Source organism: Balearica regulorum, chromosome W, assembly GCF_011004875.1.
Source record: "Balearica regulorum gibbericeps isolate bBalReg1 chromosome W, bBalReg1.pri, whole genome shotgun sequence".
Lineage (NCBI taxonomy): Eukaryota > Metazoa > Chordata > Aves > Gruiformes > Gruidae > Balearica > Balearica regulorum.
In genome coordinates, this window is record NC_046219.1 from 6,230,857 (window position 1) to 6,257,113 (window position 26,257).

Below are 26,257 nucleotides of genomic sequence, written 5' to 3' on the forward strand. Positions count from 1 at the left end.
AAGTGTCCTTAACAGCTTGAGGAAAGAGACACTTTTAACTTCCATATTACTATATCAATTTCACATTTGAATTCCTGAATGACCAAAATACAAAGGACATGAGTTATAACTTTTATACTCTGAACTATGTCATAAAGTCTTAGAAAACCAGCATCTTGTTAATGCATTAAAAGTCTGCCTCCACCTTGCAGTTAGCCAAATCATACTGGGTTTCTGTTGGTTTTGAACATGGATGAGTTTCCATTCTATTCAGAGGTTATCAGGCAAGCACAAGGGGTGTTTTTTCATCTCACTATACAAATTACTAAGAATACAACTGTGGAAAGTTTTCACAGGTATTTTTATCACTTTTATAGCTCCTAAATCAGAAGTGATCAGGTTCATTTTAAAGATTTTATTCCTTCTAATTTCCTTAGACCCTCAAGTGGATGTCCCAATTTACTTAGGGGACCTGCTGTAAAGCAGATTTCTCTAGAGCCTTCTTCACTATATTGGGAAATTCACACCATGTTTCAAGGCGGCTCTTCCAGCGATCCGATGTGGCTACGGTGAAGGCAAACCTCTGCAGATCACGGTGCGCCCCGCTTTCCTTTCATCAGGTTGATGCACAGTATCGATCGCAGCAGGATTCCTGCTCCTTATGCACCCAGCCAGTAAAACCACTCGCCTCCGCGCGCCCGCTTGAACAGCAACAGCTCGCGCGGGCAGCCGCTTCCACACACCACACTCCCCCCGCCCCGGCGGCCCCCGCGACATCCTTACCCCATGGCGGCCGGCGGTGCCGCGTCCCCAGGGCGCTCCTCGCCGCGCCTCGCCGCAACGGCAGCTCCGTAGCCCCGTGGCGGCAGCAGTCCACTGGGCTGGGCTCACCGCCGGCTCGCAGCTGCCGGGCCGAGCAGAGCCGCCGGCGCGCTAGGGAGCGCTCCCCGCAGGCCGGGCTCCCATGGCCGTCGGCCTCGACAGACGCCCGCAGGCAGCGGCTCCGGCCCTCGGGCGGGCGGCAGCGGCGGCAGATGAGTCCTCTCCTGCGGGCGGACGGGGAGACGCTCGTCTTCTCCGTGAGGGGCTGGCGACGGCTGCGGCGCTTTTCGCCGAGAGGTGAGCGGCCGCCGAAGGCTCCGTGCGACTCAGAGGCGGAGCGGCATACGGCACGCGGTGCGCGCAGGGCTCCACGCCACCGCTCCTGCTAGCACCCCCGCCAGCAGCGTGGTGGGCACCAATGCATTCTCCTGAGGAGGCAGAGCGAGCCGCGACACTGACGCTGGCATCGAGCTCCCGGCGTGCGGCGGGTAGCGGCGGCCGCGCGTCTACCGCGGGCACCAGGGCCCCGCACTCCCCCGATCCGCCCACCCCGGCTGCAGAGATGCGGAGCGCCGCTCCTCCTTCTCGCGGCGGCGGGTCCGCTCCTCGCCGTCACGCCTTCTGCGACGAGCGGGCGGGCATCGTCCTGGGGCGCGGCGGGTCGGTCACTGCCAGCGGGAGGGGCCGCCGAGCCCGCGCTCCTCTGCAGCGGGGCCGCGGGCTCAGCCCCGCCGGTGGAACTGAGCGAGCTCCGTGTCAGGCGGTGCGCGGCTGCTCCAGCGCCCTCGAGCCGCTGCCTCTGCCCGCCCCCTCGGGGAAGGGAAGGCCCCTACAGTCCACCGCGCACACCGCCACAAGCAGCCAGCTCGCTACTGCTCGCGACTACACCTCTTCACGCTGCCTCCATCCTCCACCCGGGGAGCTTTAAATAGCATACGTCACTGCGCTCCCCTACGCACCGACGTCACGCACCGTTCCCGGCGCTGACGTCACCGGGGTGCGGTGGGATGTCAGAGTGGTCCACGCCACCGGAAGCGCTTCTATAACAGGGAATGGCGGTGGGTGTGAGGATTCGGGGCCTGCCGCGGCGCAGCTGCCTCCGTGCGCCTCTCCGGAGCGCCGGCGGCGCCCGAACCACCTCCTCCCGCCCTCGCTCCCTGCGGCGCCGTCTTCATAGCAACGCCGCGCGCGCGCGCCCGCCGCCGCGCCCCGCGCCCGCCCTGGTTGCCGCGGAAGCAGCGGTGCGCCCTGCGGTTTGGCGGGGAGAGCCAGGTGTGAGCTCCTGCGCCCGAGAGCCACGGGTGAAGATGGCGCGGAGCCCACTGCGGAAGGCGGCTGCGGCAACTTTCTAGCCCTCTGCCCTGGGCGTGGGAATGGCAGGGTGCCTGACTCCAAAGGCAGATGGGCCCGTGTCGAAACACATGCCTGCATCCCCTTCCTTTGCAAACACTTCAACCCCGACAGCGTTACTGGCTAAACAGGAAAGAAACAAAGCGGACATTCTAAAATTGGAAAAAGAAAAAAAAAAAGTAGATTCCAGCACATCCATGCCAGTAGTATTGCAAAGAAACAGACAGCACTGTGAGCTTGCCAGATCCTACTATTTTTGGCTCAGTCCTTCAATGGTACCATGCAAACAGATAGCATGTGTTGCTGCTTCTAATTCAACAGAGTAGCCCAAGCTCCAGCATTATCTACTACTACCTTGCTCGGCACCTACTTCATCTTAGGTTCAGCAAATATTTCCATTAACTCTCCAAGTTTTCCTGAATTTATAAATATTAGGTATAACTGCTGCTAGACAATGCCAATGGCATTGGGATACCCAAGGTGGAACATGCATCCCAGCTCCTTGCTACTTCTAGGACCACTTTCAATATTTTCATGGTATTTTCCTGCTTAAGTGATTTTGTAGCCACCAGAGGCATATTAAACTATAATGGGTGTGAGAGGGAGATATCAATGAGATACTAGATGTCAATCCCCACATAAAAATGGAAGGCTCAAGTTTAACCAATGGATGTTATGGCACTGTAAAACACAACAAAACCAACAATGGTATGCTCACAACTGTTGCTTTAACAAAAGGTTTGTCCTCTCATAAGATCTCTACTACCTGAGACCAAGTGTATCCCAGGAAGAAGCTGGAATGAAAGACAGCAAAAGGATTTACCTAACAATGTGATCTCCCCAGAGTAAGGACAGTTATTTTCAAGTTATTTTAATTCATACATGCATGTGTCTTACAGATCCTTGCTTCGACATTTTGACCTATAAAAGTAATTAGCTATGGGAAGAGTGAAGATGATGATAACAAATTAAATACCAAGGGAAACCTTCTCCAAACAAAACTAAGCATAAGAAACCTAGCATGAATCATTCCTACCAGTAGCATCGAGGCAGATTGCCTCATAAGGGAGAAAACAACAGCTTCCTCAGTTTCCCATTTCTCACACACTACCTCATAACATAAAGCAAAGGCACTGAGCTACAAAAAGTTTAGACTGAGTGGCAACAGTCTAAGGTTTGTTGTGGGCAATGCTCAGAACATGCATGGTTATGATGAAGCTCCATTACTTTTCTGAACTGCCATTGTCATTTTTTTGGTTGGGTTTCATGTGCTAACTCTGAAACATATGAAGCTCTATGTATTTTCCACTAAAAATCAAATTAGATGTACAGGCTTCTAGCAGTAAAACTGTTTGTGGTAGTCCCCAGTGTTGTTTGGGGAAAGATGAAGATCCACAACAGTTCTTTCTTCCATATGATAAGAGTGATAAGAGTGAAAGAGACTATGATCAAAAATAATTCAGTCTAGGCAAGTGTAAACAACTCACAGCTTATAAATATATTCCTTGATGTCAAGTAATTAGGAGCCCAGATTCATTAGTTTCTAAAAGTCCCACATGACATTTTGCATACAGTAACAGCAGGTCAAGAGCAAAAGAAACTAAGGCTCTAAATCCACATATGAGTAACTCTGTTGCATCAGTTCTGTTCTTTCAGCTCAAGTTCACACACTAATGCAAATGCTTTAGTATTTCATTATGTCCAAAGTATTTTGTTTAGATATCACAGAGATGGCTCCATCTGTCTCTGCTTTTCAACTTGTTCACATATTTGGCTTGCATGAAGTATAATGTTTTCTCACCGCATGGATGCAAAAACAGAACTCTCTGAGACTGAAGATAAAAGAAAAAATATAAAAGAAACCAAACACGCACTGAGCCCTGGGGGAAAGAATTGCATGTTCACTTGAGAATCAGAGGTGTGAACAGATTCAGGGGCAAAGAAAAACTGCTATTTCCAGAACAACCCTGTGTGGGATACCAAGAGTGTCTTTATTGACTTGTGAAATGCCCTATATATTTCATGCTCCTCTATAAGTAATAAAATATGAGTACTGGGACAGATAAGATCCCAGGTGAGGGAACAGAGCTGTAGGGACAAAGAAAACATCACTCCAAGTAAATCTTATGGTTAATCTTTTTTTCTTCTTAATTCTTCATTTAAACAATGTTAATTGATTATTACAGTTAAGTGTAGCAGCTCCACATAATTGATTACTTCCCTTACATATTTATTGTTACTGTTCCTCCAGGTCTGACCGAGCTTTCTCTAAGCCTTAAGCTTTGTCTCAATTATACCCTTTTACAATTTTGATCAGTTTCCAGGTTGATTTGGTTGAGTTAACATTATTTGTCTTGTGGAGAAAGCCTTTGTTTATGCTTGCCAAACTTACTGAAATAACTTCTTTCTCTTGCCATTCCCCAAATTAGTATAAGATACAAAAACATGGTGACATCCATCAGCTAAGACAGATACAAAGAAAGCAAGCAAGGAGATTAAATGATAGAAATTGACAGGAGAAATGATACACAATCACCTCATCTTGAAGACTGAAGTAATATAACATGGAGAAATTTAATAGTGATGACAAGAGGCTCAGCTCTAAGTTGGTTGGTTTGGTTTTTTTCCCTCTGCTATTTTAGAACACTTTTTTTTTGTCTGGAGCACTCTGATGGAAGCAGTCTTGAGCTGTAGAGCATGCTGCCTGATAGAAACTATGAGCAGGTCAGTGGCTGTAACTTCGCAAGATACCAAGCAATGCCACCATCAAACAAGACATAGATGGCTTCAGGCAAGGCAAAGCACAGGATGGTGCAGAAGAAAGACTTGTTTGCTGCTCTGAAGCAGCATATTCCTGGCATTCATAGCCAATGATCGAGCTGCCAAACCCTGTTCTGACACCCTTGCCCTGAATGGCCAATCAGCTGAGGCAACACTTGTAAACTTGGCAACAGTATCAATACCTCTGAAAGGATGGTTGGGTTGAACCTCCTGGTGGGATACCTGTAGATGATAAAAAAGCAGATGGCTGTGCTATCTGAATCTCAAGCCTGCTGAGTATTGACATGGCCGTTGGCCTGGCCAAAGTTCTTGAACAGCAGCAGAACAGCTGGAAAAGCAAGAAGCACCACAAAAGTCTGCATTTTGACTAACCTTACATGGTACCTCTGTATTCTCCATGCAAAACCAGATCTGTATTGGTTGATCACACATTGGTTATAAGCTACCATTCCTATGGAAAAGGCAAATGTGCTTGTGAGAGAGACGGGGAAATCCCATTTCTCTGGATAAAACACTGAAAAGATTTGAACTGCAATTCCTTGTTCAGCTCTAGTCAGCACATTCAAAAAAAGGAATTCTAGCTACACCAAAACCAGATAGAAACTCTAAGGATGTTTAGGGAACCTCAGAGCTGTTATTTGAGAATAGAAAAATAAAAATTGGTTTGTTTGGCTTATCAAACTAAAATCTGATATGACATACTATTATGCTCTCCAAATATTTTGGGTGAGGCTAAAACAAGCAGGGGAGCAAAAAGAGCAATTAAAGGGAAAAAGAATAAATGGGTATAAACTCGCTATGTATATTTTTTCCTGACACTCCAAAGGTTGTTGATCTTCAAGGAGCTGGTAGCTTCAAGAGTAGCCTTCCAAAATAAGTACCAGGTGCAAAAGAAACAATGACTGAAAAGTAATCACAGGACTCAGACAGCAGCCATCACTGCCTCCAGGTGGGAGAGGTGAAGGTAGCTGGAAGAATGGAGACATCCTTCCTCCTGCAGCTCGAAGCCTGCAGGCACCACTTCCTCCAAGGCTCTGGGCTGGGGTACTACTGCTGCATCCTTACATCAGCTACCATTTGCTTTAATACCAGATGAGTGTAAATTCTAGAATCCCTAAAGAAACCAAGGATGTTTATTCCCTTTGAAGATCATAGAATTGTTTTGGTTGGAAAAGACCTTTAAGGTTATCAAGTCCAACCGTTAACCTAGCACTGCCAAATCCACCACTAAACCATGTCCCTAAGCACCACATCTTTTAAATACCTCCAGGGATGGTGACTCAACCACTTCCTGATGAGGGAAGATGAGGGAGGCAGTACCTCACACTTTCCTGATGTCTCATACATTTCTGCTATTCTATGTCTCTTCTTTCCTCCTACTCTTTTATGCCTTTTCCTTGCCCTCCTTTCTCCTGTCTAATCATAAATCTCCCTCCCCACACACATGCTTCTTTCAATGAGTTGGATCACTTCATCATTTTCCCTTGCAGGACCTCTGTTTAATTTATAAATGAAGTAGAGAAAAGAGGGGAAGAGAGTAAATTGCAACCTCTTCCCTGAGCCCAAGGTTTCTGTCTGAATTTTCATCAGTCTAGAAAAATCTTAACTATCCTATCAGGTGGTCCTGGAGGGATTCTGGAGGAATTTAAATTCATCATTTTTTCTCCCAGAATAGATGAAGAAACTTAAGTGTTGCCTTATATTCAAGTAAATGTGGTACTCTGAAACTGGGACTAGATTTGCTTTTGAAAGCAACTGTATGACATAATTCCCTGAGATGCCTTATGGTCCAATATTTCTAACTTCGTCCTGTTGCCAGTAAATGCTAGTTTTCCAGCACCCACTTCCAACATCTCATTCTCTTACCACCAGAAATAGATCGCATATCTCCTACACAGCTCTGTGGCACTATACTCCTACAGGAATTTTTTAAAGATACTGAGCCCTGAATAATGCTTTCATTTCTTAGTCAGGTTTATTAGTGGCTGCAATTTCCTTGTGTGTTTTTTCTGACCATAGAGAAAGAACAGTTTATGCCAGTAGACTGATTATGTCACCTTGTCATTTCTAAGTGCTCCAAGTTTATCTAGACACATTACTCAGCTTTGCTTCCACAAATCCATGCAGATATTTTTGCAGTTTCAGCTGAAGATGCTGAAAATATTGTAAAAACCAGCGTATTTTTTACTTACGAGTTTTGAAATATAGCAATAATGGCATTGTGGATCTGAAATCTCTCCAACAGCATTCCTTTCTTGGCAAAACTGTACTTGCACACAGAGTTTTCTTTTCTAGTGTGTCATATTTACATTATAGACAATATGGTCTGTGTTTTCAGAGACAGTAAGTCATAGCAATCACATGGCATTTTTTTTGGACACTCCTGTCAAACAAGACCAAGTAGATTTCTACTAGAACTCCTAACAAATTCTAAACATCATCCATGATTTCTATATCTGTTCTTCCTATTATTCCTATCTTTGAAATAATAGGTTAATATTTTTATGATTGTTTCCCAGGGTCTGAAAGCTTGTAGTATATGAAGTACTCATTCACTAGCAAATATAAGATTACCTTAGCATAATTATCTTCTGTTTTTAGCAGTTCTTCTTTCCAACTTATTTTTTTAAAATTCTTGTAGACATTCTAAAAATAGAATCTTTCTGAATATTTGAAGAAACTACTTAATTTTCTGCCTGAGTTTTCCTTCTTGACTGGGAGAATGAAGAACCGCCCACTGTAGGAGAAGATCAGGTTCGAGAATATCTAAGGAACCTGAAGGTGCACAAGTTCATGGGACCTGATGAGACGCATCCACGGGTCCTGAGGGAACTGGCAGGTGAAGTTGTTAAGCCACTCTCCGTCATATTTGAGAAGTCATGGCAGTTCAGTGAAGTTCCCACCGAATAGAAAAGGGGAAACATAACCCCCATTTTTAAGAAGGAAAAAAAGGAAGACCCAGGGAACTACAGGCCAATCAGTCTCACCTGTGTGTCTGGCAAGATTATGGAGCAGACCCTCCTGGAGACTATGCTCAGGCACATGGAAAATAAGGAGGTCATTGGTGACAGCCACCACGGCTTCACTAAGGGCAAATCATGCCTGACAAATTTGGTGGCCTTCTATGATGGGGTTACAGCGTTGGTGGATAAGGGAAGGGCAACTGACATCATCTACCTGGATTTGTGCAAGGCATCTGACACTGTCACACATGACATCCTTGTCTCTAAATGGGAGAGACATGGGTTCGATGGATGGACCACTCGGTGGATAAGGAATTGGCTGGATGGTCGCACCAAAAGAGTTGTGGTCAATGGCTCAATGTCCAAGGGGAGAATGGTGACGAGTGGCCTTCCTCAGGGGTCGGTACTGGGACTGGCACTGTTCAACATCTTTGTCAGCGACATGGACAGTGGGATGGAGTGCACCCTCAGCAAGTTTGCCGACGACACCAAGCTGTGTGGTGGGGTCGACACGCTGGAGGGAAGGGATGCCATCCAGAGGGACCTTGACAGGCTGGAGAGGTGGGCCCGTGTGAACCGCATGAAGTTCAACAAGACCAAGTGCAAGGTCCTGCACGTGGGTTGGGGCAATCCCAAGCACAGCTATAGGCTGAGCAGAGACTGGATTGAGAGCAGCCCTGAGGAGAAGGACTTGGGGGTGTTGATTGATGAGAAGCTCAACAAGAGCCAGCAGTGTGCGCTTCCAGCCCACAAAGCCAACCATGTCCTGGGCTGCATCAAAAGAGGCGTGACCAGCAGGTCGAGGGAGGTGATCCTGCCCCTCTACTCCACTCTGGTGAGACAACACCTGGAGTACTGCGTCCAGCTCTGGGGGCCCCAGTACAGGAGAGACATGGAGCTGTTGGAGCACATCCAGAGGAGGGCCACGAAGATGATCAGAGGGCTGGAGCACCTCTCCTATGAGGACAGGCTGAGAGAGTTGGGATTGTTCAGCCTGGAGAAAAGAAGGCTCTGGGGAGATCTAATTGCAGCCTTCCAGTACCTGAAGGGGGCCTACAGGAAAGATGGGGAGGGCCTGTTTATGAGGGAGTGTAGTGACAGGACAAGGGGTAATGGGTTTAAGCTGAAGGAGGGTCAATTTAGATTAGATGTTAGGAAGAAATTCTTTACTGTGAGAGTGGTGAGGCACTGGAACAGGTTGCCCAGAGAGGTTGTGGAGGCCCCATCCCTGGAAGTGTTCAAGGCCAGGTCGGTTGAGGCTTTGGGCAATCTAGTCTAGTGGAGGGTGTCCCTGCCCGCAGCAGGGTTGTTGGAACTAGATGATCTTTGAGGTCCCTTCCAACCCAAACTATTCTATGATTCTATGATTCTTAGAGATGAGTTTTTCTGAGACTTTCAAACAGTCATATTTGGAAAAAATTATGCTGTATTTCTGTAAATCCTTCCATAAAGAACATCTGGAACTTCCAACTATTTCCACAGAGTTTCCGTGCACCTGGATTTCAACTGCTGCTGAAAATTAAGTCCTAGTATATACATTATTTTTTGTCTATGTGAGAAAATTTTGCCCAAGCTTCCTTTGAGAAGCGCTACCATCTTCATGCTGTGAAGCAGAAAATTGAAATTTGGCCACAAATATTCTGAATATCTTTCTTTTCACTTTTAGTCTTCTTCCATTTCTCTGGCAAGTTGGTCCAGTTTACAGCATGCTAAACTGAAAAAACAATGACTTTTCACACACACATGGGAAATATACCTACAAATCTCTAAAGATTGCTCTAGTGCCATTCTACAGCTCAGGCTTAAGAGAGAAGATGACTTTCAGACTGGGACCAGATTGACAGTAAGTCAGACCAGCTTTTGACATTATGGGAAAAGAGTCAGAAGTCCAAGTGGAAACCATGACTAAGGGCCAGAGAGAGAAATGGCAGGTAAAGGAGTAGGAACCAGTGAATCGAGAATGAAACAGAGATCAGATAAAGACTGTCGTGGTTTAGCCCCAGCCAGCAGCTGAGCACCACGCGGCCACTCGCTCATCCCTCCACTCCCCCGGCGGGATGGAGAGGAGAATGGGAAGACAAAGGCAAAACCTCGTGGGTTTGGATAAGGACAGTTTACTGGGACAGCAGAGAGAGAGGGAAATAGCAACAACAGTACTTAACAGAATATACGCAACTGGTGATACACAATGCAGTTTCTCACCCAACGACCATACGACTCAGACCGCACACTCAGACCCATCCCGAAGCCCGACCGTCCCCAAGCCATGTGCCCTAGAGCCACGCCACCCCTCCCCGACTAGCCCCCCTTTATATGCTGAGCGTGATGTCACATGGTATGGAATATCCCCTTTGGCTAGTTTGGGTCACCTGTCCTGGCTGTGTCCCATCCCAGCTTCTGGTGAAAATTAACTCTATCCTAGCCGAACCCAGGACATTATCCACCCCTTATTCCATACCATCTACGTCATGCCCAGATCCTACGCTTCCCAATTAATCGCCACCATTTTCCCTGTGTTTGAGATATATATATACACACACAGAGATATCATTCCCTTAGTCTACAGGTGTCCATTGAGTTCATTTAGTCTGTGACTTTGGGCTCCATATGTCATTACAGTCTCTCAGGGCAGGAGTGATGACATGTGCTGTTGGATCGTTGCATGCTGCATCTGGAACTCGCGGCTGTGTATCTGGCATGGTTCATGCTCGTGGTCTGCGGGTTGAAGATGTTGATTTTTCAAGGAAGTTGGTGGGCACTGATTGCTAAGGCTAGTTCTAGTTCCATCATCACGGCATTCATCCTTCAATAATTTGGGTGATCCTTACTATAATACCGTTGATACAGCATATAGTAATTGTGGCAATGATGACATGCAATGGCAGGGTTATTTAGCAGTTAACAACAGAAAATTTAATTTATTGGCTATTTTCACCCAAAATCAGATCCCCTTGAGGTACACATTGGACTTCCTCATCCTTTTGCATCACCCACCAAGTGCACACAGGTCCTTGAGCAAAAGCAATCCCACGGATGGGTTTGCTTTTGTCTGAAGCAGGGATAACCCTGACAGTCTTCCCCAGCATATTCTTCATATGTACTATGAGGACTTTATATTCTTCTACAGTGCGTGGAAGTTTTGACTGTGCATGGCCAGCTCGATTAGTAGACCCCCTAGAGTTAACTAACTAGATGGCCTTTGCTAAATGTGTGTCCTAGTGTTTGAAGGTCCCACCACCCATTGCTCTCAGGGTAGTCTTCAGCAGTCCATTGTACCTTTTGATTTTCCCAGAGGCTGGTGCATGGTAGGGGATGTGATACACCCACTCAATGCCATGGTCTTTGGCCCAGGTGTCTATGAGGTTGTTTTGGAAAAGAGTCCCGTTGTCTGACTCAATTCGTTCTGGGGTGCCATGTCACCACAGGACTTGCTTTTCAAGACCCAGGATAGTGTTCTGGGCAGTGGCATGGGGCACAGGATATGTTTCCAGCCACCCAGTGTTTGCTTCCACCATTGTAAGTACATAGTGCTTTCCCTGGCAGGTTTGTGGGAGCATGATGTAGTCGATGTGCCATGCTTCCCCATATTTATATTTCAACCATCATCCTCCATACCACAGAGGCTTTAACCACTTGTCTGGCTTGATTGCGGCTCATGTTTCACATTCATGGATGACCTGTGAGATAGCGTCCATGGTCATGTCCACCCCTCGATCACGAGCCCATCTATATGTTGCATCTCTGTGCACTGTGTGACCTAGTATCTCCCCCTGAGCTGGGACAGCTCTCAGGGGAGATTTTGCAAGGATTCTGAGATCGTCTGTCAACGATTTCATGACTACTCAAAGGCCTGATTTCGCAAGGTGTCGCGTGAAAGGGTACAAGTCTGATGTGTGGCTGAGGGAGGCCCTCCCGTTGAGTCACGAGGTTCAGAAAGGACCCCCTTGCTTTCTAAACTCCTTCTCAGAGAGGAGCCTAGGTGCGGCTAGGTCCAGTCTTAGTCCCAGACTTGGTCAACGGTTTATGTCTAAAGGGTTATGTGTGTAGCCACTTATCGGAGTCAACGTTTGCCTGTGAGAGCCCCACCAAGGACTTTCACTGAAACAGTTTTGCAAAGTTGAAAAGAAAAATAGGTAATTTATTGAGGCGACAGATATAAAAGTTCGGAATTGCCATTGATAAATGCACTAACTGCAACAATTTTGAGCTCAAAAGTTAATGGTTCAACACTTTTGTTAATGATAGTTTTCCCGGGGTAACATCCGACATAATCGGAGGCGCAAGTCTTACCAAAGAGGCGTCCCTGCTTGGGGAGGAGAGAGGTCCAGGCCCGTCGACCCGTCCGGATAGTTGGAGTTCTCGTCCTCAGAAAAGAGGATTCTAAATGCCAGATTTATCCTTTTGGCGAGGTGGGACTAAGTCAGGTATTGTGTGTCGATTGGCGCTTAACAAGGCTTGTCGTGCAGTTGATCGGGGCTGGGGGGGCGGGAAGTGGCAGAGAACAAAGGCATTCAGTACAGAGGAGCGGTGGTCTGTTTAGTTTTACCAAAGTAACGTCAAGCTGTGAAGGCTCCCCCTCACCCCAGGCGTCACTTAGTTGATTAAGGAGCAGACCTGTCAGGCGCTGCATCTTGTTAAGATGAACAAATTGCTCATCCCCTGCCCCTGTTCAGGTCCAGTGCTTATCAGTGCAAGATAAGCAAGTTGCTCAATCCCTGCTCTCGCCCAAGCTGGACTGCCCCAGGGCCCCTTCTGCTGGGTCATAATGGCCCTGTATTCAGCACCAACAAGCCTGGACAAGTCCGGCATCCCACAGCAAGGTTCACTGACTGTCCGTTGATGAATGCTGACACATAAAAGTGAATAACTTATGAAACTCATGAAAAGGGAAATTCTAATCATAGGTTAACCTCTGTGTATATGTATGCAATTGGTTCAGAACTATTTGTCTGTCTGTGTGATTTGATCCAGGATTGTCTGCCTGTCTATATGTATGATTTGATTTAACCCCCATCTGTGTGTGCAACCCTGCTGTAAGTTTTGGGTGACCCTTGCCATTTTCAAATCTTTGACTAAGTGGCTATTTTGATTGTAACAAATTCCATTGAATCATTCTGTTAAATTGGCTGATGATTAAGTGCTGTTAATAATTATGCAACCTAATATTGTGATCTGTCTCAAAATATTAATAAATCCTAAATTTCTGCTAAACCAAAGTCGTCTAAGAAAAATCTCATGTCGTGACACTAGCTCACCTCTGAATTTCTTGTAAGCTAATACTAAATTCATGATTTATTCTTTATTTCTTACCCTCTTGATGTGGTTTAGTCCCAGCCAGCAGCTAAGCGCCACGCACCCCTCGCTCACCCCTCCCCCGGCGGGATGGGGAGGAGAACGGAAAAACAACGGCAAAGCCTCCAGGTTTGTGATAAGGACAGTTTACTGGGACATCAAGGGAGAGGGAAACAATCAACAACAGTACTGATAACAGATAGTAACAATGGGTGATAACAGAGAAAAATTTACCCATCCCAGGACCGACCCACAGACCTGAGGCTCGACCAGTCTGGGAGCCATGCCGAACCCACCCCTGCCGACTAGCCCCCTTTTATGGTGAGCATGACGTCACATGGTATGGAATAGCCCCCGGCCAGCTTGGGTCACCTGTCCTGGGTCCTTGTGAAATTAACTCTATCCTTGCCAGAACCAGGACATTATCCACCCCTTATTGCATACCATCTACGTCATGCCCAGATTATTTTACAGATCTCATTGCCTTACTCTATGGGCTATCGCTCTAAAATGTCCCTTGAGTTCATTTAGTCCATGGCTTTGGGCTCCATCTGCCATTACAGTCTCTCAGGGCAGGAGCAATGGTGCGTGCTGCTGGATTGTTGCACGCCGCATCCGGAGTCTTCACAGCCGGTGTATCTGGTATGGTCCATGCTCACAGTCTAGATGTCAAAGATGTGATTTTTTGATAAAGTTTCTGGGCACCAGTTGAAGTCAGTTCTAGTTCCATCATGGTGGCACTTTGTTCAGTTTCAAAGTCCATCCTTCATTAGTTTTGGGTGATTCTTATGGTCATACCATTGATACAGTATATCGCTATTAAAATCATGCAATTTAATTTATTGGCTATTCTCACCCAAAATCAAATCCCCTTGGGGTACAAACCGGACTTCCCCATCTTTTCTCATCACCCACCAAGTGCACCCTGGTCCCTGAGCAAAAGCAATCCCGCAGATGGGCTTGCCTTTGCCTGAAGCAGGGATAACCCAAACTGTCTTCCCCAACATATTTTTCATGCGCACTACAGGAACTTTATCCCCTTCTACTGGGCGTGGGAATTTTGATTGGGCAGGGCCAGCTCGATTGGCAGATCCCCTAGTGTTAACTAACCAGGTGGCCTTTGCTAAATGTGTGTATCAATGTTTGAAGGTCCCACCACCCATTGCTCTCAGGGTAGTCTTTAGCAGTCCCATTGTATCATTCGATTTTCCTGGAGGCTGGTGCATGGTAGGGGATGTGATACACCCACTCAATGCCATGCTCTTTGGCCCAGGTGTCTATGAGGTTGTTCCGAAAATGAGTCCCATTGTCAGACTCAATTCTCTCTGGGGTGCCATGTCGCCACAGGACTTGCTTTTCAAGACCCAGGATAGTGTTCCGGGCAGTGGCATGGGGCACAGGATATGTTTCCAGCCATCCAGTGGTTGCTTCCACCATTGTAAGCACATAACGCTTGCCTTGGCGGGTTTGTGGGAGCGTGATGTAGTCGATTTGCCATGCTTCCCCATATTTATATTTCAACCATCGGCCTCCATACCACAGAGGCTTTACCCACTTGGCTTGCTTGATTGCAGCGCATGTTTCACATTCATGGATGACCTGTGAGATGGCGTCCATGCTCAAGTCCACCCCTTGATCACGGGCCCATCTATATGTTGCATCTCTTCCTTGATGGCCTGAGGTGTCATGGGACCAGTGAGCTATAAATAATTCACCCTTACGCTGCCAGTCCAAATCCACTTGAGCCACTTCAATCTTGGCAGCGCGATCCACCTGCTGGTTGTTCTGATGTTCCTCAGTGGCCCGACTCTTGGGTACATGGGCATCTACATGACGTACTTTTACAACCAGCTTCTCTAGCCAGGCAGCAATATCTTGCCACAACGGGGCAGCCCAGATGGGTTTGCCTCTGAGCTGCCAGTTGCTCCGCTTCCATTGCTGTAACCACCCCCACAGGGCATTGGCCACCATCCATGACTCAGTATAGAGGTACAGCGTTGGCCACTTCTCTCTTTCAGCAATATCTAAAGCCAGCTGGATGGCTTTCACCTCTGCAAACTGGCTCGATTCACCTTCTCCTTCAGCAGCTTCTGCAACTCGCCGTGTAGGACTCCATACAGCAGCCTTCCACCTTCGATGCTTTCCCACGATGCGACAGGACCCATCAGTGAAGAGGGCATATGGCTTCTCATCTTCTGTTAGTTTATTATACGGTGGGGCTTCTTCAGCACGTGTCACCTCCTCCTCTGGCGACATTCTGAAATCTTTCCCTTCTGGCCAGTCTGTGATCACTTCCAGAATTCCTGGATGATTGGGGCTTCCTATTCTAGCCCGTTGTGTGATCAGCGCAACCCACTTGCTCCACGTAGCATCGGTTGCATGATGTGTAGAAGGGGCCCTCTCTTTGAACATCCAGCCCAGGGCTGGCAGTCGAGGTGCCAGGAGGAGCTGTGCTTCAGTACCAATCACTTCTGAAGCAGCTTGAACCCCTTCATATGCTGCCAATATCTCCTTTTCCATTGGAGTGTAGCGGGCCTCGGATCCTCTGTATCCCCGACTCCAAAACCCCAGGGGTCGACCTCGAGTCTCCCCTGGTGCTTTCTGCCAGAGACTCCGGGTAGGGCCATTCTCCCCGGCTGCGGTGTACAGCACATTTTTTACATCTGGTCCTGCCCGGACTGGCCCAAGAGCTAAGGCATGAACTATTTCTTGTTTAATTTGTTCAAAGCCTTGTCGTTGCTCAGGGCCCCATTTGAAATCATTCTTCCTCCGGGTTACGTGGTAGAGAGGGCTTACATTCAGACTGTAATTTGGAATGTGCATTCTCCAGAAACCCACAACACCTAAGAAGGCCTGTGCTTCCTTTTTGTTGGTCGGTGGGGACATGGCTGCTATTATCTTGATAATATCCATAGGGATCTGATGCCGCCCATCATGCCACCTTATTCCTACAAATTGGATTTCCTGCGCAGGCCCCTTCACCTTACTTCGTTTTATGGCGAAGCCAGCCTGCAGCAGGATTTGGATTATTTTCTTCCCTTTCTCAGAAACTTCCTCTGCTGAGGTGCCCCGTACAATGATGTCATCAAGGTATTGCAGGTGCTCCGGGGCTTCACCCTTTTCCAATGTACTCTGGATCAGTCCATGGCAAATGGTGGGGCTGTGTTTCCACCCCTGGGGCAGTCGATGCCAGGTGTACTGGACGCCCCTCCAAGTGAAGGCAAACTGTGGCCTGCACTCTGCTGCCAAAGGGATCGAGAAAAATGCATTAGCTATATCAATTGTGGCATACCATTTGGCTGCCTTTGACTCCAGTTCATGTTGAAGTTCCAGTATGTCTGGCACGGCAGCACTTGTTGGCGGTGTGACTTCATTCAGGCCACGATAGTCTACCGTCAGCCTCCACTCTCCATTGGACTTCCGCACTGGCCATATGGGACTGTTAAAGGGTGAGCGGGTTCTGCTGATCACTCCCTGACCCTCCAGTTGATGAATTAGCTTGTGGATGGGAACCAGGGAGTCTCTGTTGGTGCAGTATTGCCGCCGGTGCACAGTTGTAGTAGCAATCGGCACCTGTTGCTCTTTGACCCTCAGCAACTCCACAACAGAAGGGTCCTCTGAGAGACCAGGCAAACTAGACAATGGTTCAATTTCCTCCGCTTCCAAGGCAGCTATTCCAAAAGCCCACCGGTAGCCTTTTGGGTCTTTGAAATACCCTTTCCGGAGGTAGTCTATGCCCAGGATGCACGGAGCCTCTGGCCCAGTCACAATGGGGTGCTTTTGCCACTCATTCCCAGTTAGACTTACTTCAACCTCCAACAGGGTCAACTGTTGGGATCCCCCCGTCACACTATGGAGAGAGGTATCCAATATCTGAGGGAATTAGCTGTGCAGGAGATGGTTTATTATGATCCGGACAATGCACAGTTGCCCACAGACCCCGATGAAGTCCAGTGTACACGACCCATGTGGCGAAAATTTGTACAAAGTGCACCATCATCGTACGCCAACTCACTGGCAGTAATCGACTGGAAAAGTGAAGAGGCACCCACGGTGGACTAAGTGGCTGGCCGACTCCGGCAGTATGAAGAGACCCTTTCTTCCTCCCTCGTCTCGGCTGTGGAGAAACTGTCCCAGGACGTCCAGCAACTCAAAGAGGATATGTCTTACTCCCCACCTGTACAGACCCGCATTTCAGCTGTTAGGAGTAAGCATTTTTCTGCTCCAGAGAGGGGATGTAGAGCATACACACCACAAGGTATCCTGTGGTTTTTCCTGCGTGACCACAGAGAAGACATGAGGAAATGGGATGGGAAGCCCACCTCAACCCTACGGGCATGCGTACATGAGCTACAAGGCAAGACAGCTGTAAAAAGGGACTCTTCCAGAAAGAATGCTGCTCCAGTTTCCACCGGGCAGCGCCCCAGACCAAAATCAAAACAACACTATCACAACACCAAACAAGAGTGGACAATCTACACACAAAATCTACCTCTCGTCCCTTCACCACTATATCACTCTCAAGTTACGTTCAGTCAATGTTTTGCCCGTTACCTCTTCCAATTACTATCCTTATCTCGATTTTCTTGTGCCCCACGTTGGGCGCCAAAAAGGACTGACGTGGTTTAGCCCCAGCCGGCAGCTAAGCGCCACACGCCACTCGCTCACCCCTCCCCTGGCGGGATGGGGAGGAGAACGGAAAAACAACGGCAAAGCCTCGAGGGTTGGGATAAGGGCAGTTTACTGGGACAGCAAGGGAGAGGGAAAACAATCAACGACAGTACTGATAACAGATAGTAACAATGGGTGATAACAGAGAACGATTTACCGATCCCACAACCGAGCGAGGGACCTGAGGCTCGACCAGTCTGGGAGCCATGCCGAACCCACCCCTGCCCTACTAGACTAGCCCCCTTTTATGGTGAGCATGACGTCACATGGTATGGAATAGCCCCCAGCCAGCTTGGCTTACCTGTCCTGGCTCCTTGTGAAATTAACTCTATCCTTGCCAGAACCAGGACACCTCTGTACCAGAATGGTGTCATGGCATCAGTTACGATCTTAAAGAATTTATGCCTATTCTATAGGGAAAAAAGCATATCCTGAAGGTTGTCTTCTTCCAGCTTGCAGTAGTTACGTTCCAGCTACATGTATTTAGGCTTATGTTAGATCTTGAGTGTGAAATTAGTTATGAGTATAAAAGAATGTTCAAATGAGGAAGGAAAATCATGATGTGTCCTTTCATGAAGAACTAGTTTAATACCTTTTTACCTCTATGGTTCTTCAAAAATAAAAAAAAACATATCCTTAGTAAGTTATGAGAAATAGATAAGTCAGCATATTTACTTATGCTCTTGGACATCAAATGCCCTCGAACTGCAAATAGTTATGTACATGAATTATCCCGTATATATGATAGAAAAGTATGTGCTTACCTGTTTGTAGTATTCAGGTCTCTGTTATTTCTGAGGGTGAGCAGTCAGCTATTTTATTACTTCACTTCGAAGAGTGAGTATATCATTGACAGATGCTTATGCCATAGAAAGTTATGGTTTATCCAAAGACTTGACAGCACATAAATATGCACAGAAAAAATACTGCCCTCACCCATACTCCCTTACTGGCATCTAAAAAAAGAGTTTATTAGGATATTATTTCCTGCATCTCTTAATTTCTCCGAGCATGGATGACATTTGGAAATTATATGGAAAGCAAATAATTACAGATTACATGATTTTACTTTGTTCCTGTTAGAAGCATATTTTTATTACTTTTTGCTGTTCAAAACCTCTTACTGTAGTTTTGAGTTCCCTTTGTGTAAGCAAAACACACAAGCTTCCCTCACGTCCCTATGTCTCCAAATATAAGAGCAATCTCTCATAAAAGTAGCATTCACAGATATGTTACAGCATTAGTAAGGAAGAATACTGACATTAGTTTTCACCTTTTGTGAAAACTCTGACATAGAGGGAACAGGATTTATTGTTTAATAAATTTTAGCCAAAATGTTCTGGCTAGTTCAATAGCTTTCAGCAAACCACTGTCCTTGAGTTCCTTGAACCTCGTGGTATCAAGAGTAACAGAGCACCAAGTTCTGCAGCCCTCTTTCATAGTTCTTTCCTATATTGTGGAAGACCTGAGATCTTCATGGGCAGTAAGCAAGAGGATAGTGAGGAAAATATGGGTAAACTTTGTTCAGTGAGAGAAAAACCCCAATAACCTCAAGTTTTACTGAAATTCTTCTAAACAGAATTCTGTCAAAACAAGTTATCTGTCTATCTATCTATCCTTTCTGAAAGGTATTTTGCTTGCTTAGAACTAGAGATTTTGTGTTATGATTCATACCATCAGTGATACTCTGCTGGTACATCCCTTACATTTAACTTACCTCTTAGCCCTACCTAGGCAAGTGGAGAGAACTCTACTTAATCTATAACATTTAGGTAACTAAGTGTTTTGGGTTTGCAAGGCAAGGTTTTGGTAGCAGGGGGGCTACAGGGGTGGCTTCTGCGAGAAGCTGCTAGAAGCTTCCCCTAGGTCTGACAAAGCCAATGCCAACCAGCTCGAAGACAGACCTGTTGCTGGCCAAGGCCAAGCCAATTGGCGACAGTGTGTATTGGGTCTGGCTGAGATGGAGTTAATTCTCCCCATAGCAGCCCTCATGGTGCTGTGCTGTGTATTGGTAGCTAGCAAACTGCTGATAACACACCAGTGTTTTGGCTACTACTGAGCAGCGCTCACAGAGCATCAAAGTGGTCTCTCCAACATTTTCCCCCCTCAGCAGCAGGCTGGGGGTGGGCAAGATCTTGGGAGGGGACACAGCCAGGACAGCTGACCCAAACTGACCAAAGGGATATTCCATACCATATGACATCTGCTCAGTAATAAAAGCTAAGAGAAAGGGGGGTGGGGGTGGGGGGGGCATTCATTATTTACAATGTTTATCTTCCAGAGCAACCGCTACACGTACTGAAGCCTTGCTTCCCAGGAACTGGCTGGAATTTGCCCACTGATGGGAAGCAAAGAATAAATCTTCTATTTTTCCTTTGCTTCCACAAAAAAAATTAATTTATTGGCTATTCTCACCCAAAATAAAATCCCCTTGAGGTACACATTGGACTTCCCCATCCTTGAACATTTACATGCTAAATATGTATCATAATGTTTCAGGGTCTCATGACCCATTGCTCTCAGTGTAGTCTTTAGTAGTCCATTGCATTGTTTGATTTTCCCAGAGGCTGGTGTGTGATAGGGGACGTGATACACCCACTCAATGCCATGCTCTTTGGCCCAGGTGTCTATGAGGTTGTTTTGGAAATGAGTCCTGTTGTCTGACTCAATTCTCTCTGGGGTGCCATGTCGCCACAGGACTTGCTTTTCAAGACCCAGGATAGTGTTCCGGGCAGTGGCATGGGGCACAGGATATGTTTCCAGCCACCCAGTGGTTGCTTCCACCATTGTAAGCACATGGTGCTTGCCTTGGTGGGTTTGTGAGAGTGTGATGTAGTCAATTTGCCATGCTTCCCCATATTTATATTTCAGCCATCATCCTCCATACCACAGAGGCTTTACCCGCTTGGCTTGCTTGATTGCAGCGCATTTCACATTCATGGATGATCTGTGAGATGGCGTCCATGGTCAAGTCCACCCCTCGATCACGGGCCCATCTATATGTCACATCTCTTCCTTAACGGCCTGAGGCGTCATGGGCCCACCGAGCTATAAATAATTCACCCTTACATTGCCAGTCCAAATCCACTTGAGCCACTTCAATCTTGGCAGCCTGATCCACCTGCTGGTTGTTCTGATGTTCCTCAGTGGCCCGACTCTTGGGTACGTGGGCATCTACATGACGTACCTTTACAACCAGCTTCTCTAGCCAGGCAGCAATATCTTGCCACAATGGGGCAGCCCAGATGGGTTTGCCTCTGTGCTGCCAGTTGCTCTGCTTCCACTGCTGTAACCACACCCACAGGGCAGTGGCCACCATCCATGACTCAGTATAGACATAAAGTATTGGCCACTTCTCTCTTTCAGCAATATCTAAAGCCAGCTGGATGGCTTTCACTTCCGCAAACTGGCAAAATTCACCTTCTCCTTCAGCAGCTTCTGCAATGGGCCGTGTAGGACTCCATACAGCGTCCTTCCACCTTCGATGCTTTCCCACAATGTGACAGGACCCATCAGTGAACAGGGCATATGGCTTCTCATCTTCTGTTAGTTTATTATACGGTGGGGCCTCTTCAGCATGTGTCACCTCCTCCTCTGGCGACATTCCGAAATCTTTCCCTTCTGGCCAGTTTGTGATCCCTTCCAGAATTCCTGGACGATTGGGGCTTCCTATTCGAGCCCGCTGTGTAATCAGTGCAACCCCCTTTACTCCACGTAGATGGAGTCACATGATGTGTAGAAGGGGCCCTCTGTTTGAGCATCCAGCCCATTACTGGCAGTCGGGGTGCCAGGAGGTGTGGAGATCAACGCTTTAGCGAATAAAGATGGCGTGGGAAACGTGCGATTTCGACCTGTGCGCTAAAGCAGCAAAAAACAACAGTTCAAAGAAAAGATATGCACAAAACAGGCCTTGCATTCTTCAGTAGCTCATAAATAACATGTGACTGGCCGAATCCAGGAGATAAGGAGCTGAGAACAGACAGCCAGGCGCCCGCCAGGTGCAAGAGAAAAACAGAATAGCAGATCTTGCGGGGAACACGAATCGGGTGATGATTGGGGAATAAAAGAGCCTCCCCTTTTAACAAGAAATACTATATAATCAGGAAATTCTCTAATAAAGTTGATTCTGTACTTGCACCCTACGGAGTCTGTGCCTGTCATACACCACAAATGGCGCCCGAATCGGGACTTGAAAACTAGAAGAAGGACTTGAAAAAGAGAAGAAGGAAAAGCAGTGCTGATAATTACCGGTGGTGTACCCCTGCGCAGCTGGACGGAGGAAACTGCACTGCATCGAGCGCTCATGTTCATCACTGGTCGCTGGACAGCACAGGTGAGCAGAACAAGAGATTTGGACTCTCCCGAGATGGACCTCCGAGACGCTGTGGACCCGCGCCGTGCCTTCGTCCACGGGATGCTGTGGACCCGCGTCTTCGTCCGCCGTCGCAGAACGAGGGATTTGGACCCCTCCACCAAGACACCGTGGTTCCGTGGCGGTGACTATTCTTGCGATTCTATCCCGGAGTCTTGCTTGGTTTTCTGCCTTTCTTTTCTGCCCTGTCCTATCGCTCTTATCAGTTACCTTTACCTTTTCTTTTTTACTCTTTTCATAATAAAAACTGTTTCTAGTATACAGCATTTGACCTCGTTTGTGTCTTAATCTTGCTCTTGGGATCGTATCGAAACCTCCCCGATATTGGATCGGGACATTTAAATTGGCATCACGGACAGGATCCCTTGAAGCGAGAGTGCTGCATTTTACCCTGTTTTGCATAATGTGTGTACCTCTCAGGAACGTAAGGGGGGCGGGCTTGTTGTCTTGTTTGAAACTCACGTGCTGCCTTCCTGAGAAGACCACTTCCCCGCTTTGAATAAAAGCTCCTCCTCTCTGGAAAGTAAGGGGGGTGGGCTTGTGCTTTGTTTGCAACTTGTGTGCCCTACTGTTTCCCAAATACGTGAGACCTCTCAGGAACATAAGGCGGGCGGGCTTGTTTTGTTTGAAACTTACGTGCTGCCTTCCTGAGATGACTGCTTCCCCGCTTTGAGTAACAGCCTCTCTGGAACGTAAGGGGGGCAGGCTTGTGTTCTGTTGGAGACTTGTGTGCTGAATTCGTGAGACCTCTCAGGAATGTAAGGGGGGCGGGCTTGTTGTTTTGTTTGAAACTTGCGTGCTGCCTTCCTGAGATGACCGCTTCCCCGCTTTAAACAAAATGAGTGATGATAGAACCTTCCTTCGGGAAGGGAAATTTTGTTTGATTTTCTGGAGAAACATAGAGCATGACCCTCTGTGCCCAGGGCGGACTGGGCTCAGGGAAATTGGCATAATTTGCAGAGCATGGTTGACTGAATGGGTGCCTTGCACAAAGATGTGAGACTAACAGCAGGAAAAGGAAAAGCAATTATTTGTGCTGTTCTTGGTGCTAGCTTAGCCGCCGCAGTAGAGGCTAGAGATCGTTGCTGTACTGCGGAGTCCCTAACTATCAAATCCCTTCAAAGCCTTACCCGGTCCCTTCAGGGGCAAGTGGCAGAATTAAAAGAACAACTTAAGGCAGAAAAGAATCAAGTGAAACATTTGCAGACTGCCCTTAAGGAGCAGCTCCTTGCAGATACTACCCGCGAGGAAATTCCCCCAAGATCAGAAATTGGCTACCCCTTTAACGACCTGCAGGCAGCAAAAGAGAAAGTAGAGAAATTAGAACTGCTTTCGCTGCGACCCTTGGTCGAGACCGAGTACATTTATGATGATGAGCAGGACCAGTCCCCCCAAGTTACAACCAAGGAAGTCCCTTATACTGCTGTTGAGTTGATGAAACTAAAGAAGGAATTTGGCCGAACCCCTAAGGAATCAGAAACGGAGTATGTGTGGAGAGTGTCGCTGTCTGGGGGGGACCAGATTCTGTTAAGTGAAAGAGAGGCGGAAGGGTATTGGGGACCAGGAGTGTTTTTAACTACTGGGAACCACCGTGCCCCCTGGTCTCTGACCCAACGGGCAGCCTATTGGGCGGGTGGCTTGAACCCCCTGGAGAGGGGGGACCCTCTTGCGATTACAGGGACTGTGGATCAATTAGTAGAGAGTGTGCAGAAGGCAGCTTGTCTGCAGATGATGTATGATCGAAAGTTGGAACCTAGACAGGAGTCCCCAATGATGATGCCAGTAGATCCCGAACAAATGACCCCCCTTATAAGGGGACTCCCCGATTCCTTGAAACTGATTCGTATACAATTACAGGGAAAAATACAAGCAATGCCCCAAGGCAACAGAGTTGAGGCTGCTTTAGAAGGACTTATGCCACACCACCAACCCTTGGACAGGAAAATGTGGACCTGGGGGGAAGTGGCCCAAGAACTGATCAATTATGGGCACAAGTATGACCCCGTTAACCTTCCAACTGCCAAAACAGACCCCAGGGGCTTGAGGCAAGCGGAAGTAAAAATAGTTCCATGCCCTGAGAATGATAGGAGAGTACCTCTCTCCAAACCACCAGGAGGGAGAGATATCCCAAACAGACGTAATAGACTGTGGGCGGAGGGACAACAGAAGGGGATCCCACGTGACTTAATGGACGGACTGCCAACAGACAAATTAGAAAAGTTGGTAACAGGATGGCCCGCTAAACTGGCAAATGGAGAACTGGATTTTGAGGATACTGCTCCCAGTGCACCCTCCTTGATTGATTTATCAGAAATAAATGCCTCCCAAAACCCAGCGGGAAACTAGATCCTTTGCCCTTCAGTGGTGAGCGGAGGGGCGAAGGTTGGATACATATGAGACAGCTCACTGAGAATGGCCGGGGTGATTTGCTAATTACAGGCCTTGTAGGACCAAAACAAGTTCTGGTCACATTTTTGATAGATACTGGTGCTCAAATTTCAGCTATTAAAAACAAAAGATGCTGCTAATTGTGGAGTTACATCCTGCAAGCAAACACTGTTTGTGGCAGATGCATTTGGCAATGTTCAACCACAGGCATTGGCAATGGTCAGCCTGCGTCTGCCGGGAGAAGATAGTGCCACTACAGTGGCTATGGTAGTGGGAGAGCTTCCATTCAACCTCTTGGGACTTGATGTTCTGAAAGGGAAGACCTGGATTGATAATAAAGGGAGACAGTGGTCATTTGGCTCTCCCACTGTAGATATTCGGTTGCTACAAGCTGCACCACTACTTCCCCCTTTGAAGCTTACAAATGTTAAGCCTTATCCGATAACTTTGGGGGCCAGAGGGGGAATAAATGGATGCCCAAAAATCACAGCATTTTGTCCAAAGGCTCCAACCATTATGCCAGCCCCATGCGGCTCTGAGTATCCCAAGAATCTGTCGCGCTTTCCAGGCCAGCACGTTTTGGTCGGACTCCCTACTGTGGGGGCTGTACCCCTGGTACTGGAAACCCCAATGAATAAGTATGCCTGGAAAGCAAAAGATGCCCATGGGAAGGAACACAAGATTAACACAAGGTGGATTATTCCATCCTTCTAACCACCACACTCTTCTGGTTCCTGGAAGGGAACCGAGTTTGTTTTCTTTTCTCTTTCAGGTGAAAGTTCCGGAGCCTGTCTGAAGGAATTCATGAACACTTGAAGTTGCTGATCACCTGTGGAGTTGTGTCGGGGATTGTTTTGTTAATCTTTATAGGATGCATAGTGTACTATCGCAAATAGTGTTTTGGCTGGCCATTATCGCCATCTTTAATATCAGGGGAAACTTCTGCACTCCCCCCTCCCCAAAATTGTTACGGGAAAATGAATTTGTTGCTTTAGGCCAACAAGTAGCTAACGCTTTTAATCTTACTAAGTGTTGGGTTTGTGGTGGACTGTTAGGTTTAGAAAGTTGGCCATGGACTGCTGTCCCCATTTCCCCTGAATGGCTGGTGAGCAACTACAGTGAAATTAAAAATGATACCTATTGGGAAGACAGTACATCACTGCCCTGGCCAGTACGATACCCAACTCGTGGAGAACATTGTATAGCCTCCAACAACATCAATACTGGAAACTACCTAGGACTATCTAACTGTAAATTGACTTACAGCTATGGTAGTACTTCCACTGGGAGGATGAACTGGAGATGGCGAAATGAAACGGGTGGTATTTGGTATCCGGAGGGATTCTGATCCCCAGATGGGAGCTTAGGGTCCCACTGGGAAGGGTTAATGAATTGTTCCTGTTCATATAATAGTTCAGTAGGAGCCTATTACTGTACTAATTGTACTTCGAATAACTCCCCCATAACCCCCCCTGAGACCATGGGCACAAGGCAATTATTGAGACAATCCAAAAGGGTCAAACTCATGGAGCCCCTTTGGCAACGGGGATCGTGCTCTGAAGGGACGTTATTGGGTATGTGGCCAATCTGCTTATAAACTGTTACCGGCAAATTGGACTGGGGTGTGTTATGTGGGGGC

General features: G+C 47.3%; 1 protein-coding gene and 1 pseudogene across 3 annotated transcripts in view; one reads left to right on the top strand and one right to left on the bottom strand.

Moving 5' to 3' along the window:
* The window catches only part of LOC104643370 (homer protein homolog 1), a 125,580-nt gene extending 123,822 nt beyond the window's left edge, over positions 1–1,758 (bottom strand). The window contains exon 1 of one of the 3 annotated variants that reach the window (XM_075739050.1): positions 763–1,758. In XM_075739050.1, coding sequence (XP_075595165.1) covers positions 763–767 — 5 coding nt within the window. In that variant the 5' untranslated portion in view covers positions 768–1,758. The remainder of the gene's footprint in view (positions 1–762) is intronic. The other 2 variants (XM_075739049.1, XM_075739051.1) reach the window with 2 other exon arrangements.
* A 20,466-nt stretch (positions 1,759–22,224) lies between these two features.
* Positions 22,225–24,576, top strand: LOC142599289 (uncharacterized; annotated as a pseudogene).
* Positions 24,577–26,257: the final 1,681 nt, after the last annotated feature.